At 39.1% G+C, this 14,404-nt stretch overlaps 1 protein-coding gene across 1 annotated transcript; it reads right to left on the reverse strand.

Moving 5' to 3' along the window:
• On the reverse strand, positions 1 to 2,331 carry LOC119885102. The gene is made up of 4 exons (XM_038695345.1): positions 2,162 to 2,331; positions 1,937 to 2,074; positions 446 to 524; positions 1 to 283 (listed from the first exon to the last, which is right to left on the reverse strand). The coding sequence occupies exons 1-4, from the start codon at positions 2,296 to 2,298 to the stop codon at positions 29 to 31; spliced, it is 609 nt and encodes a 202-aa protein (XP_038551273.1). The 5' UTR covers positions 2,299 to 2,331; the 3' UTR covers positions 1 to 28.
• Positions 2,332 to 14,404: the final 12,073 nt, after the last annotated feature.

Here is a 14,404-nt window from a genome sequence, read left to right on the forward strand (position 1 = left end):
TCAGTAAATGTCCAGTTTATCCAGCAGCTTAAATCTTTAGAGAAATCCTCTTACTGCTCTGCAGACGCTCAGCCAGCTCCTCCTGCTTCATTCTCCTCATGAAGTGCACTGTGATCTTCAGAAATGCCTCTCTGCTGCTCCTCCTCTGCTCTTCCTCCTCACCGTCCAACACCTCCTCATCCTCCCTCTGACTCTCTAAGCATTCTGGGTAATCTGAACTCAGACCCTTCTGGATCTTCTTCAGCTCGTTCTTCACAAAAGTGACAATGTTGTCCTCCAGCAGCTGGAACAGAATATTATATGAAGGACACAATCAAAGTCAAATCATGGAACCAAACATCAGATCCATGTTGGACAGACTGACAATCCACTGGTCTAAAAAGTGCAGCGTGGAGATTATTGTGAACAGAATAGATGGAAAAGTAGTTGTTGTACATGTACAGACCATAAATATGGAGTCCAGGTGTGTTTGATGCTGCTGGGCAGACTGACCACTGGGAACCTCTGAGCTCTCCTGGTGGACTCTGTGGAGGAATCATGAAGAGTTAGCTCTTTAACTTAAAGTGTTGATTTCGATATTAAATCCGATGGTTTCCCCTGACATTAAAGTGTTCCAATTCCACTGTGAATCAACAGTCCAAATTATTGTGCAGATTTTAATTTACTGGGTTTAGTCTCTCAAGGTCTTCATTCAATTCCGTCTCATTTTATGGTGTCAATTCATTGCAGAAGTTATCTCATTGCACTTTTCACATACAGCAGGTCTAGACCGTACTTTTTCAAATGTTACTTACACAGACCCAACAATTCCCATCATAAGCAAGCACTTGGTAATAATGGCTAAAGGCAAACGTCCTTTTAATAGTCAGAAACCTCAGAAACCAGGTGGGCGGCTATGGCAGGTAGGGTAAGAGAGAGAGTAATATAATTTTATTATTGACTATATTATATTGATATTATTAAGATTATTATTTTTTAAATTATTGCTACTATCTATCCAGTGCAAATTGGTAGTTCCACAAAGTTCTGTGCTTGGACCAATCCTTTTCAGCCTATTCCTTTAGGCAATATTGTCAGGAAATACTCCATAATCTTTTATTGTTATACAGACAATACTCAATTATATCTATCGATTAAGCCACATGAAACCAATCAGTTAGCTAAATACCTGCATAACCTGCAATTTTATGAGTTGTTGTCTGTAGGCTACTGCTATTGAGGCTTTGTTAACTCAGCGACAGAATGTAGCATGTCTTTAAGTCTTTCACAATAAATGCATCCTGCCAGTTCCTCAGAATTAACACGAATCATAAATGACTGCAAGTGTTATGTCAAAATTAGCATTTACTTAACAAAAAATACTTTCAGCTGAAAAAGCCACGTGTCTGCTTTTCTACATTCAAAACTGCAGGCATGGAATAACATAGTGTTCCAACTCATTTTCAAAAGATCTCGTAACTTCAAAAATTCATTTTCAACGCAATGTAAAAAGTTTCAAACTTTGCAACAAAAAAAATTGATTCCATGCCATAAAAAGTGTTCAGATAGTGATGGAAAGATCTCAACCGTAGCTTCAGTTCAACAGTTTACTGCAAACTCACCTGGGGGCAGTACATGAACAGTCTCTACAATATAACAAGAAAATGCAACCTAAAGTATAATAAACAAGTTAATTCTAACATATATGCACATAATCACTGTACATATGGGCATGTCAGTGTTGTTTAGGGACAGACTGGAAAACATGTGGACCTGTCCTTTAATCCTAATCTGGCTCTGACCTTCATCATCATTCTAGGAGAACATGGACATTAGAAGGACAACTGGTCAGACTGGATTTAATGAGGACAAACATCAGCAGTGAGCAACATGAGGAGGGAGACATGAACATTTAGCTCTGATTGGCCAACGCTGTTTAATACTGACACATACTCACTGTCTGTCAGACACATGTCCTCGCTTAAAATCAATGAGACCACCCTTTGACCGGTCACTCTTGAAGGACACACAGCTGGGCTCAGGTCCAGGTCCAGGTCCAGGTCCAGCAGAGTCTGGTCCCTGCTGCTGCTCTGGGCTTCAACACAACACACACAGAGGTTTGAGAGTGAATAATGATGGTGGAGTGATTTGAGTCCTGGACAGTTAGAGATCCTCATCTCACCTCTGAGCTTTGGTCTGGCTGTCATGTTCCCCACACAGAGTGCTTTTAGAGGGAGGGACTCCCTCCTCTCTGTCCTCACACTGACTCATGCTGCTCAACTCACATCCACTTTCACCTGGAGAGGAAACACAAATCATTCATCTGCACATCAACTCAAATCCTCCTTTCCATCATTCTCCTGGAAAAAGATCAGCTGCTCCTCCACTGATTGGCTGCTAGTTTCTGTTTCATATCAGTGCAGCTGAATGCAGTCAGACAGCAGCGTGAGGCAGAGGAAGCTGCCATCAGCTGCTGGACTTCTACTATCAGTCCACTAGATGGAGGCATGAAGCTGCAGCCCAGCACACACACCTGCATGGAGGACCGGACACATTCATTGAAGGACTGATAGGAAACATGACTCTCTACTCTAACGATGCGCTACAGCAGTGGTTCTTAACCCGGGGGTCGGTCTGTTCCCATGGGGGTCGTGAGAATGCTACTATAGACACAAAAATAGAAAAAAATAACTTAAAAATAACTAGACGGACTGTAGTTGTGAATGGAATCACTTTAGACTCCGTCACCAGTGCACAACGTCGTCAATAAGCTCGTCGCCATCAGGCTTGAATGTTTCACTCAAACTTCTTTTTTTATTGGCAGTTGGCAAACTAGCCGAGAGGTGCGTTACCGCCACCAACTAGACTGGAGTGTGGAACCAGAGATTATTTTCAATACAAGAAGTACATGTTCCAGCCCTTTTGCCATTAAAAGTGTTGACTAAACTAACTAAAAATACTTGAAAGTACAAAAATAAATTTTACACAAAAATCTAAAAGGAAGGTAATATTTTAAGCAATATATGAATATATTTATCCAAGATATTAATCAACTTAATGTAAGTTATGTCAGCTGAGACGTTTATACTTAAAAAAAACAACAGTACTTTAGCTTTGTTAGTATGATGTCTTTTGTAAATCAAACCAAAAGGAAGCGTGAAAAATAAGTCCATCATATTCCCCCTCCAAATCACAAAACATTTACGGTTGTGAAATAAAAAGGATCTTTGAATGAGTTTGACAAGTGTTCAATGAACTCCTTCAGGCAAAACAGTTTCAAATTTTAACCTATCTCCAAAAAGTAAGATAATCATCAAATTTGCACAAAAGGCTCATCAGGCTACAAAAGGAGTGAACATTGGCCTTCTCATTGTTACAGAGGAAGTTGGAAGCAAGCAAGAGTTTCTGGCAAAAGAAATTGTGGATGTCGCTGTTGCCCTGGAGGAGCACATCATTATGTACAACCTCAAAGATGTTGCTAATACCTTTGCAATAAACTAGATGCTTCAAGGAAAGTGCAGTGACAACTTGGCCAAGTTAATGGCAGCTATCACTGCTTCCGTTGGTCTGCTTTGAACTTGTTTATACACTAAAACTACATCACACTCAATCTCACAAACCGAACACACCGCCATGACCACATACACATCAAATGGTTCAACACTCAGCACAAGGCCTATTGTGACAAGACAAGGGCCTGTAAAACTCACACAAAAATTAATACGATGTCAAAATGTTATGAACAAGGTTGTATTATGTTTTGTTCAGTTAATATTCTATATAATCTGCAAATTAAAAGTTTGTGCAATTTAACTACAGCACTTCAAGTTAGTTCAAAATTTCTGCTTATATTCTAGTGTATTTGTAGCACATTACAAAGGCTATGGCACCATCTAGTGGATGGGATCTGCAAGAGCCTGTCCTTCCGGAAACTTTGTTAGCGTTGGACCTGGTCTTTTATAAGGCTGCAAAAACTCAATTAATTGTGGGGTTTACCTGTTTAAATATTACACCGAGTGTGTTTTTACATTTATTTGTTAATAGACTATGGCAACATTCACACACATTCATACACTGGTGGAACAGGCGCCAGGGGCAATTCAGGGTTCAGTATCTTGCCCAAGGACACGTTGACATGCATTGAACCGCCGATCTTCCGATTAACGGCCAACCCGCTCTAACTCCTGAGCCACAGCCGCCCCATCAAATCATCAAAATTAAAAGGAATGAACACTTGAAATATATCAGTCTGTGTGGAATGAATGTAAACATTATACAAGTTTCACTTTAATGGAATTACTGAAATAAATCTACTTGTTGATGATATTCTATGACCAGCACCTGTATACAGAAAATATTCTGACGTAACCCCCAATGTAATCAAAAATATTTTAATAAGCAATTGTGATTTAATTACATATTTTTCCAGTAGGCCTAACTGTAACAGATAACATTTATTTTGTAATTAAATTACTGGACGAAACTGCATGTAACTAGTTACTCCCCAACACTGCCTGTACGTTTGTCTACAGTTGAACATTAAATGGTCTTCTTGGTACAGAAGCATGGGAGCTTTATATTATGAGCATTAACAATAAGCTATGCAGAGTGGGAAATTACATTTGTATCATTTTCTAATAGTAAGCTGGTTTCTTTTAGTGTAGCATCCCGATGGAAAATGAACTTCAACAACAATCTAATTGCTAAAAAGAAATGTGCAGACATAAGGCAACATAGTATAGTTTGAACTCCTTTAGGATTACATTGATTAGTAACACATTAGCAAAATCAAAATAATCCATATCATAGAGAGAAATATACAGTGGGTACGGAAAGTATTCAGACCCCTTTAAATTTTTCACTCTTTGTTTCATTGCAGCCATTTTCCAAAAATCAAAAAAGTTCATTTTATTTCTCAGTAATGTACACTCAGCACCCCATCTTGACAGAAAAAAACAGAAATGTAGAATTTTTGCAAATTTATTAAAAAAGAAAAACTGAAATATCACATGGTCATAAGTATTCAGACCCTTTGCTCAGTATTTAGTAGAAGCACCCTTTTGATCTAATACAGCCATGAGTCGTTTTGGGAAAGCAACAAGTTTTTCACATCTGGATTTGGGTATCCTCTGCCATTCCTCCTTGCAGATCCTCTCCAGTTCTGTCAGGTTGGATGGTAAACGTTGGTGGACAGCCATTTTCAGGTCTCTCCAGAGATGCTCAATTGGGTTTAAGTCAGGGCTCTGGCTGGGCCATTCAAGAACAGCCACGGAGTTGTTGTGAAGCCACTCCTTCGTTATTTTAGCGGTGCGCTTAGGGTCATTGTCTTGTTGGAAGGTAAACCTTCGGCCCAGTCTGAGGTCCAGAGCACTCTGGAAAAGGTTTTCGTCCAGGATATCCCTGTACTTGGCCGCATTCATCTTTCCCTCGATTGCAACCAGTCGTCCTGTCCCTGCAGCTGAAAAACACCCCCACAGCATGATGCTGCCACCACCATGCTTCACTGTTGAGACTGTATTGGACAGGTGATGAGCAGTGCCTGGTTTTCTGCACACATACCGCTTAGAATTAAGGCCAAAAAGTTCTATCTTGGTCTCATCAGACCAGAGGATCTTATTTATCACCATCTTGGAGTCCTTCAGGTGTTTTTTAGCAAACTCCATGCGGGCTTTCATGTGTCTTGCACTGAGGAGAGGCTTCCGTCGGGCCACTCTGCCATAAAGCCCCGACTGGTGGATTGCTGCAGTGATGGTTGACTTACTACAACTTTCTCCCATCTCCCGACTGCATCTCTGGAGCTCAGCCACAGTGACCTTTGGGTTCTTCTTTACCTCTCTCACCAAGGCTCTTCTCCCCCGATAGCTCAGTTTGGCCGGACGGCCAGCTCTAGGAAGGGTTCTGGTCGTCCCAAACGTCTTCCATTTGAGGATTATGGAGGCCACTGTGCTCTTAGGAACCTTAAGTGCAGCAGAATTTTTTGTAACCTTGGCCAGATCTGTGCCTTGCCACAATTCTGTCTCTGAGCTCTTCAGGCAGTTCCTTTGACCTCATGATTCTCATTTGCTCTGACATGCACTGTGAGCTGTAAGGTCTTATATAGACAGGTGTGTGGCTTTCCTAATCAAGTCCAATCAGTATAATCAAACACAGCTGGACTCAAATGAAGGTGTAGAACCATCTCAAGGATGATCAGAAGAAATAGACAGCACCTGAGTTAAATATGGTGTCACGGCAAAGGGTCTGAATACTTATGACCATGTGATATTTCAGTTTTTCTTTTTTAATAAATTTGCAAAATTTCTACATTTCTGTTTTTTTCTGTCAAGATGGGGTGCTGAGTGTACATTACTGAGAAATAAAATGAACTTTTTTGATTTTTGGAAAATGGCTGCAATGAAACAAAGAGTGACAAATTTAAAGGGGTCTGAATACTTTCCGTACCCACTGTAGATGACATTCCATCAAATTAATTTTGAAAGCTACTTCCAGTCCCGCCCCCAAAAATGTGTATGTAACTGATAAGAGGGGTGTATCCATAAGATGCCTGCCTTTGGTGTGAGAGACCCAGGTTCAATTCCCCACTGTGACCCATCCACCAATGTGTCCCTGAGCAAGACACTTAACCCCTCGTTGCTCCAGAGGCATGAGACCTGACATGTATAGCAATTGTAAGTCGCTTTGGATAAAAGCGTCAGCTAAATGAATAAATGTAAATGTAAGTAAAGAATAAATTGAAATAATTACAGTAAAGCAGTAAAATAGTATAACAGTGAGTAAAAATTAAACAGCATTATAAATTACCTTTAACAGCATGCAGCAAAATAAGAGTGAGTTCCAAAATTAAACTTTTTAAAATCTTTGCTAAAGCTTTGTGTGAAAAACTTATTATCACTCTTGTGAAAAGCTGTAGCCTAGTCTTAAACTTGTGAGTCTTTAAACTTTAATCCTTCTAGAGTCTGTGTCTCTTGTTCTCTGTCCTCTCTTTCTGGTGTAGCATAGGCTGTGCAGGGTGAATTGAGGAATGTGCTCCACCCCCCCGCACCTCCTTCCCTCCCTCTGTTTACTCAATGATCCACATCAAGTTGTGTGTTTTAACTGCCATGAGCATCTTCAGGTAATCTTGTAGACCAGTTATGGAATAGTTATCTATAACTCAGACTCCGGTTGTTAAAAACGATCTGGTTTAATCAGACAGAGTTCGTTTTCGAAACAGGAGCCTATTTTTGTCAGCCGGAGACACGAGTTTGGAACTACAGACTATATAATAATCTGGTTGTACCAGAAGTAACGGCCCCCAACCCCTCACCAGTTATCTCCCACATGCTAACCAGGATGTTACATCACAGCTGCATCCGCACATTAAAACCACAAGGGACTTTCGATTCTGCAAATTCTCAATAACATCCAACAGTGAAACCGTGTACTCAACAGCTGTTAATGTTGCACTTAGAAAATACTCTGTTGAAAGTAAAAGTCCTGCATTCAGAGTTTTATAGTTGAAGAACAAAAAGTATTAATGACAGTATACTGTCACTCAGTATTTTGAATATTGTGTTTTTAAAACAATTACTTCACAGCATTGCGTCCCTGCTTTTTATATTTGTAAACCAAACGCTAATTCACACACAAGTGCCAGAACAAACTGGACCAGAGGCTAATATATCAGTATAGGAATGTAGATTTTATTTATTTTACATCAAAACAAAAGAAAAAACACAATTCAGGACTGCATTACCAGGGAAACGGATTTAGAATGGAGCACCGACAAATTATAACCAAACTGGTAGGCAAATAAGGAAATAAACCACAAGCTCAAACCAATTAAACCAAATACTATGGAAAAACACTATCTATATCTGCATGCTACACACTAATTACACAAAACACCATGCAAAATGGTTACTCTGTCTTTCAGTTTCGCCCTTTAACACAGCCAGAAACACAAAATATGGCCCATTCAAGGATCTAGTGTGAGCACAATAAAACTAACCGGTGGGAAAAAACAGTGGTTGGCTCTCCTAATAATGTCTATTTAAAACAAGACAAACACACAGTAAAATACAAAAAAACTATTTAAAAGAAACATTGAACAAAACATAAGCAAATATAACAATTATCATACCTTGCTTGACTTAGAAACACATTCCCCTCCCGCCGTTGAAGGCATGCAGGTGACTGGGATCTATATTTTCAAATATTCCTGTTACATTCATATAAAAAACGGCTAAAATCTTGTTTAAAACTATCTTACACACATCACTCCAAGCTCTGGACCCTCAATAACAGGTTTTTAACAATTATTCAACTTATCTTCAATAAAATCAACTACAGAATATTCTAGGATCTAGTTCTGGACATGCATTATTAGCCTTAGATTTGTAAACATTTTTTAAAAGTTAAACCTATTTAAAAATAAAGCCTACCCAATCAAGCACCAAACAAAGGCTGGCCTCAGCTGCTCTCTCAGGTGTGTGACTGCAGAAAGAAAGGACCAGGTGATCTTCCCTCCCCTATTTATAGACTCTGCCCCTTTACCTGGGTCCTAGTGCTAAACCGCTGTTGCCTTCCCTATCACACATTGTTGGCTAGTTCAATCATATCTCATTAGGTAATCACATGTTTGTAAAATCCTATTCTCCAAAGTAACTGGTAACTAAAGATGCCAGATAAATGTAGTAAAAAGTAGGAATGTACTGACTGGAAATCGGCCTGATATTGACTCAAATAGCTGCATCAGCTGCAATGTAAAACTGATAAAGCCAACTCGGCTGATGCGAGACCGGCATACCCAGTAACCAAGTCACTGTCATGCAGCTGGATGGCCCCACCTCCTGTCAAATGACATGAATAATCATTTAATTGTACAAATTTTCAAATTATTATTATTTTGATTGCTTGATATTTATATTATTTTTTAATCAATTAATTAATTTTTAAATTTTTTGTCTATTATTACACACACACGCTTACTGTTTTATTATTATTTTTTAAATTATTAATATATTTTAATTTTTTTAACACACACACACGCTTACCGTTTTTTTATATATATATTAAAAAAAAATTAACAAACACACACACACACACACACACACACTTACTGTTTCATTTATTTATTTTATTTTAATTTTTAATATATTTAAAAAATTTAACACACGCTTACCATTTTATTTATTTATTTTATTTTTAATATATTTTTATCTTTTTAATACACACGCTTACTGTTTTATGTATTTATTTTATTTTACTTTTTTTTTTAACACAAACACGCATGCGCTTTAATTACTTTACGCTTTAATTACTTGTTTAATGAAATGTACGGGGTTGATTGTTCTTATGTAGTTTGTATGATGCTTTGGCCATATTGTTGTTTCACATTCATGCCAATAAAGCTAATTTGAATTTGACATGAATAAGCTGTATTACTCAGCTGTATTTCTTATTCACTCTTCACATGTAATATCCCCTGACAGGAAATATCCTTCAGATTCAGTGTTGGCATTAGATGTGTTCACAAGTTGTGTGCTGGAGTCTCATTAAACCATGCTGTGAAAGTCTTTATCAATCTTTGAAACTTCTTCATCAAACCTGAACTGGGCTCACAATATTTCTTCAACAAAAAGTACACTATGTGGTGAAGTAGAACTCTGAAATGTGTTTTCCTATCTGTTCTGTAAACAGTCAGAGAATCACTGACCAGAGTAGATCAAATTCCAAATTAACAGACACAAGCATGATAGGTTTACCAGCAGGTTGCAGGTTGTTACCAGCAGTGGAAAAGTTTTTATATGTTTTACATTTATTCATTTAGCTGACGCTTTTATCCAAAGCGACTTACAATTGCTGTACATGTCAGAGGTCTGGAGCAACAAGGGGTTAAGTGTCTTGCTCAGGGATGGTGGACGTGTCACAGTTGGGGATGATCTATTGCTCCATCGCCACCCCCCCGAGTACTTTTCTTTTAGTAAAAGTACTCGTTAAAATACTCTGTTCCAAGTAAAATTCCTGCACTGAAAATCACAAAAACTGGATAATGTCTGTATCTGGGTCCTACCTCAGTTCTCCTCCCTCAGCCGTTGTGAAAGGAGCCTTATAATTCCTGCTGTGGTCAAAAAGACATTCCGATGAAGACGAACGACCTACTCAAGGAAAGTACAAGTAGTGCTTCAGGTTGTACAACATATCGGATAAAAGTTGCTCTTGTTAATTTAGTTTGTAAATCAAAGTTCAGAGAAATGAGAGCAAAGAGTCGTTAAAGTGTGAAACATGTCGGTTACATCACCTTTACACGGAGAAAAGAAGAAGCTGCGCAACGATGATCAGAGGAAGTTAAAGTGTGAACAGGAAGCAGGCTGTGAGCAGGATACATGGTGGAACTTAACTGACTGACAGCAGTTATTTCTTCATCCAGCTGCACAACAGACAACATTACAATGAATGGTATTTGTTTCTTTACAGGATCAAAACAAATGAGCTGAAGCTCCAGATTAAAAGTCATTTTGTGTGTTTGTTCATTCCTGCTGAACCAAAACTGAAGTCAGGAATTAAAAAACACTATCTCACTTTGTTTCTGAGCTGCAGAGATCAGTAAATCAGGAAATATCTCATCTACAGGATTTCTGGTTGCCATAAATTCCTCTGAAGCAGAAGAAAATTCCAACATTAAAACCTTTCAGCTTTTCTCTTCTTCACACGTCATGAAATATAAACTTTCTACAGTTGTTTTTAAAAGCTCCAACAGATTCAGATTAAATATTCATCAGATGTGTTTGTTTAGATTTATGTCAGACTGAAAGAAAGTGCAGCAGATTTTTCCTTTAAATCAGGAGCATTTCTCTGCTGTGGTGATGATGTGGCGCCTCTGGTGGTGACAATATGAACTGCAGGATGTCAGTTTCATTAACAGTGTTTTCAAATGATATAAAGACAAAATCTGGTTATTAAAATTGTATTGACGAGTGCTGTTAGCCACACTGATACCAACAGTGATGTGTTCAACACAAACATTCATCTGGATGGAAGTGGACTGTTAAAGGGACCCACAGCATGAATCCACATATTAATACTGAAACTCATACTGTTATGGACTCTGTCACCAATCCTCATCACCTCATCAATACTGATTAGTGCATATTGATCCTAATAAGTGTGAGTCCTTTTGGCCACATATCAGTGTAAAGTGCAATTTATACTTCTGCGTCAAATTCACGGCGTAGCTTCTGCGTTCCTTCCTACGCCGTAACTACACGTCGAGGCGACGCGGACTGTAAGCTCTGTGACTGGTCGGCTGGGTAGCCTCGCAATACCTCCGAGCCGATAGGAAGTACCCGTGCTTTGAAGTAACTTTTACTTGCAGCCAAAACGGCGGCTGTAACACAGTGAATCAATATATTTGACCGTCGCAACCCGAGCTGAATTTCACTATCAGAATGTGATCCATTTGGTCGATAACATTTCAAAAGGCTACACCAGCCGCATGTTTACAATTTCACCCCCATTCACGTTAGCGGAGTGCTAAACATGAAATTAGCCTGCTCGGCCAGTAAAAGTCAACACAGTGGACGCTGTAGCGCTACAGCAGACTAGTGTTTGGGGGTGTAATTGCAGATTGACGGACACACGGATGCACAAGTATAAATGCATGGCTATGTGCGTAGGGTCTACATGCGTGGACCTGTACACAGACAGCTGCAGACACCGCAGACTACTTCTGTTGTCCACAATGTGCAGTGGATCGGTTGGTGCCCTGGTAGCGTAGTGGGTCACAAAAACGTGAGGGTCACAGACACAGATGTCCACACAAAGCCTACGCATGCACCCTCTGATGGCAATTTTTTCATCACATGGACCCTAGCGGCCCCTCACATTCTCATATGCACGCAGAAAAATAACACTTGCTTAATTGTGTTGTAGTAACTCAGTGTGACCACCGGAGGGCAGTTAATCCTCTGCTTATTCCTCTAGGAGTCCACATCAGTCTGTCCTCCTGTTCAAATCTCTTTAAGCAGATTTGGAAACTGAGCTTCAAAAATCCAAAGGAAGGAGTGTAACTCGGTCCGTGTACGTTCTGATTTTTTTTTCCATTTGAACCAATAAACGAACAAACGAGAAAAACACCTTTTTTCCGATCAAACCAAAAACGAAAAACGGAAATAAAGACTCGTTCTCCCATTTTTGGTTTCTGAATCCAAAAATGAAAAACGACTAAACCAAATTCAAATAATGGTCCGATTTTGGTTTTATGAAATTCCTATTTTCACTTTCCGTTTGAAGATAGACGTTAAGAAAAGAAAGACCGGTGAGCCAGGTGACCCGGGAGTAAGAGTACAGATTTTAAAATAAAAGCCAAGCTTTTAAGTCGGATCTGTAATTATGCAGCACTAATGTTATACCAGGGTGATGTTAGATGTTAGTCACGTTATTTAAGTACATGTGTGCTCGATTGAGTGAGCAGAGCTCCGTGAGCCTGTTATTTATCCAGCTTTAGGATCAATCTTATCATCCCACTGGGACACGTTGTCCCTGAAGTCTGGATAACACAGAGAACAGAGATATTTTGACTTTTACGTTTACACAGATTCAGTGTCCCATATCAGATGAGTCTCTGTGAGTCCAGGGTTACATGCAATATGTTTGGAATTCCCATTACACTAGTTAGGCTGTTAGGGAGAATTAAACATTTGTAAGGCCATTGGTGAACTTCAGATTAAGACAAGTGAACTAATGTTATATGTAGTTTAGGACAGCAGTTAGCCTATTTATTTAAGTTCATATTATTTAATTCATGTTTTAGTTTCCTTACATATTTATAGGCCTTCTTGCTGTGTGGGAGCTCAACCAGCAGAGGTCACTCTGCCCCCTTCTGTGGCGCCAACAGGCAACAAGGTTTTGACCTTTTGACTTGTGTTTATGTCAAAGAGAAGGCTGCACTGCGACCAGAGGAAGCTCATCACTGAGTCTGAAGGGTGCAGAACTTCACCTGCCTTCCAGCTTCTCCTTCTATGGTGCTATAGCTGCTAAACTTTTTATTTTCCTTTGCACTTTTCTCCTGTGTAATATACTTATTATTAGTTAAGTAGAGTAAATATTTTTAATGCAGCCTGTAGTTCTCATTAGTTATGTAGGACTACTTATGTGTGAAACCTCATGAGCATTACTGAGAGTCAAAAAGCATCTCCTCTGGCTCTGGCGCTTTCAAGTCTTTCACTGCCTTTCTTTGGTTCAATTCTGTTTAATGAGCCATCAGGGAAAGCTATGCTATGACTTGTGTTTATATCAAAGAGAAGGCTGCACTGCTACCAGAGGAAGTTAATCACTGAGTCTGAAGGGTGCAGAACTTCACCTGCCTCCCAGCTTCTCTTTCTGTGCTGCTATAGCGCTTTTGTTGTGTAGGCAAAACCACTAAAGAGGAAGTGATTACGTGAGTAACTGTTGCTGTCATTTCTGAGATCTATTTCATCACCGCTATAAAAGTATTTATTTATTTATATTTTTTGCCGCTATCAAAGCACCATAATCTGGCAGCGGACAAGATATTATTGATGGCTGCTGTTTTGGCGAGGGTCCATAATCACAGAGAGAGTGAACGTGTTTCCCTTGTCAATGTTTGTATAAACTTTATTTAATGTGTGGTTTATAAAGGACTATGGTGCAGAAACAGTGACAGTGTTTCACACTCTTTGTTTACATTTTCCATGTTATCTGTCAGTGGTCAAGTCACAATAACATACGGTTAAACTGAAAATTAAGTAGATACAATTTCTTAATATATCTACTTACAGAAACTTAATTTCTTGACTGCCTACTCTCTGCTGTCCCAGAAGAGACACCTTTTGTGCTGTGTCAGCCACCGTAGCTGTCTTATGCTCTTTGAAAGGTTAGGGGGGCAGAGACTGCCCCCTACAGGCTGCTCTGAGTCACTGCTTCATACGGACTGCTGCCAAATACAACATGTGCACTAACAATATAGAAATATATTTTATTTCTGTGGCGCTTTTCGGGACACTCAGACACTTTACAATAAAACCAGTATAAAATACATAAATGCAAAATACATGAAAGATAGATAAAATAAAGTATTTTACAAAAGTGAGTACACCGCTCACATTTTAGTAAATATTTGATTATATCTTTTTATGTGACAACACTGAAGAAATGACACTTTGCTACAATGTAAAGTAGTGAGTGTACAGCTGTAACAGTGTAAATTTGCTGTCCCCTCAAAATAACACATCACACAGCCATTAATGTCTAAACTGCTGGCAACTAAAGTGAGGACACCCCTAAGTGAAAATGTCCATATACATAATGTCCAATACATAAGGGGGAGACCATAAAACTAGCAAATATTAGCTGTAATGTAATATTATTTGAGTTTTAAGGCTAGTCTAAAGGGTGTGTTTTGATTTTAAGTTAGTAGGAAGTT

This window comes from Micropterus salmoides, unplaced genomic scaffold (assembly GCF_014851395.1).
Source record: "Micropterus salmoides isolate LMB-PRFRI ecotype aquatic unplaced genomic scaffold, ASM1485139v1 Ms_hic_scaffold_3928, whole genome shotgun sequence".
In the NCBI taxonomy this organism is placed as follows: Eukaryota; Metazoa; Chordata; class Actinopteri; order Centrarchiformes; family Centrarchidae; genus Micropterus; species Micropterus salmoides.

Coding starts and splice junctions, on each gene's coding strand:
- LOC119885102 (XM_038695345.1), bottom strand. CDS start 2,298: ATGATTTGTGTTTCCTCTCCAGGTGAAAGTGGATGTGAGTTGAGCAGC. Junction 2,075..2,161: donor AGCCAGACCAAAGCTCAGAG/GTGAGATGAGGA, acceptor GTTGTGTTGAAG/CCCAGAGCAGCAGCAGGGAC. Junction 284..445: donor ACCTGGACTCCATATTTATG/GTCTGTACATGT, acceptor ATTCTGTTCCAG/CTGCTGGAGGACAACATTGT.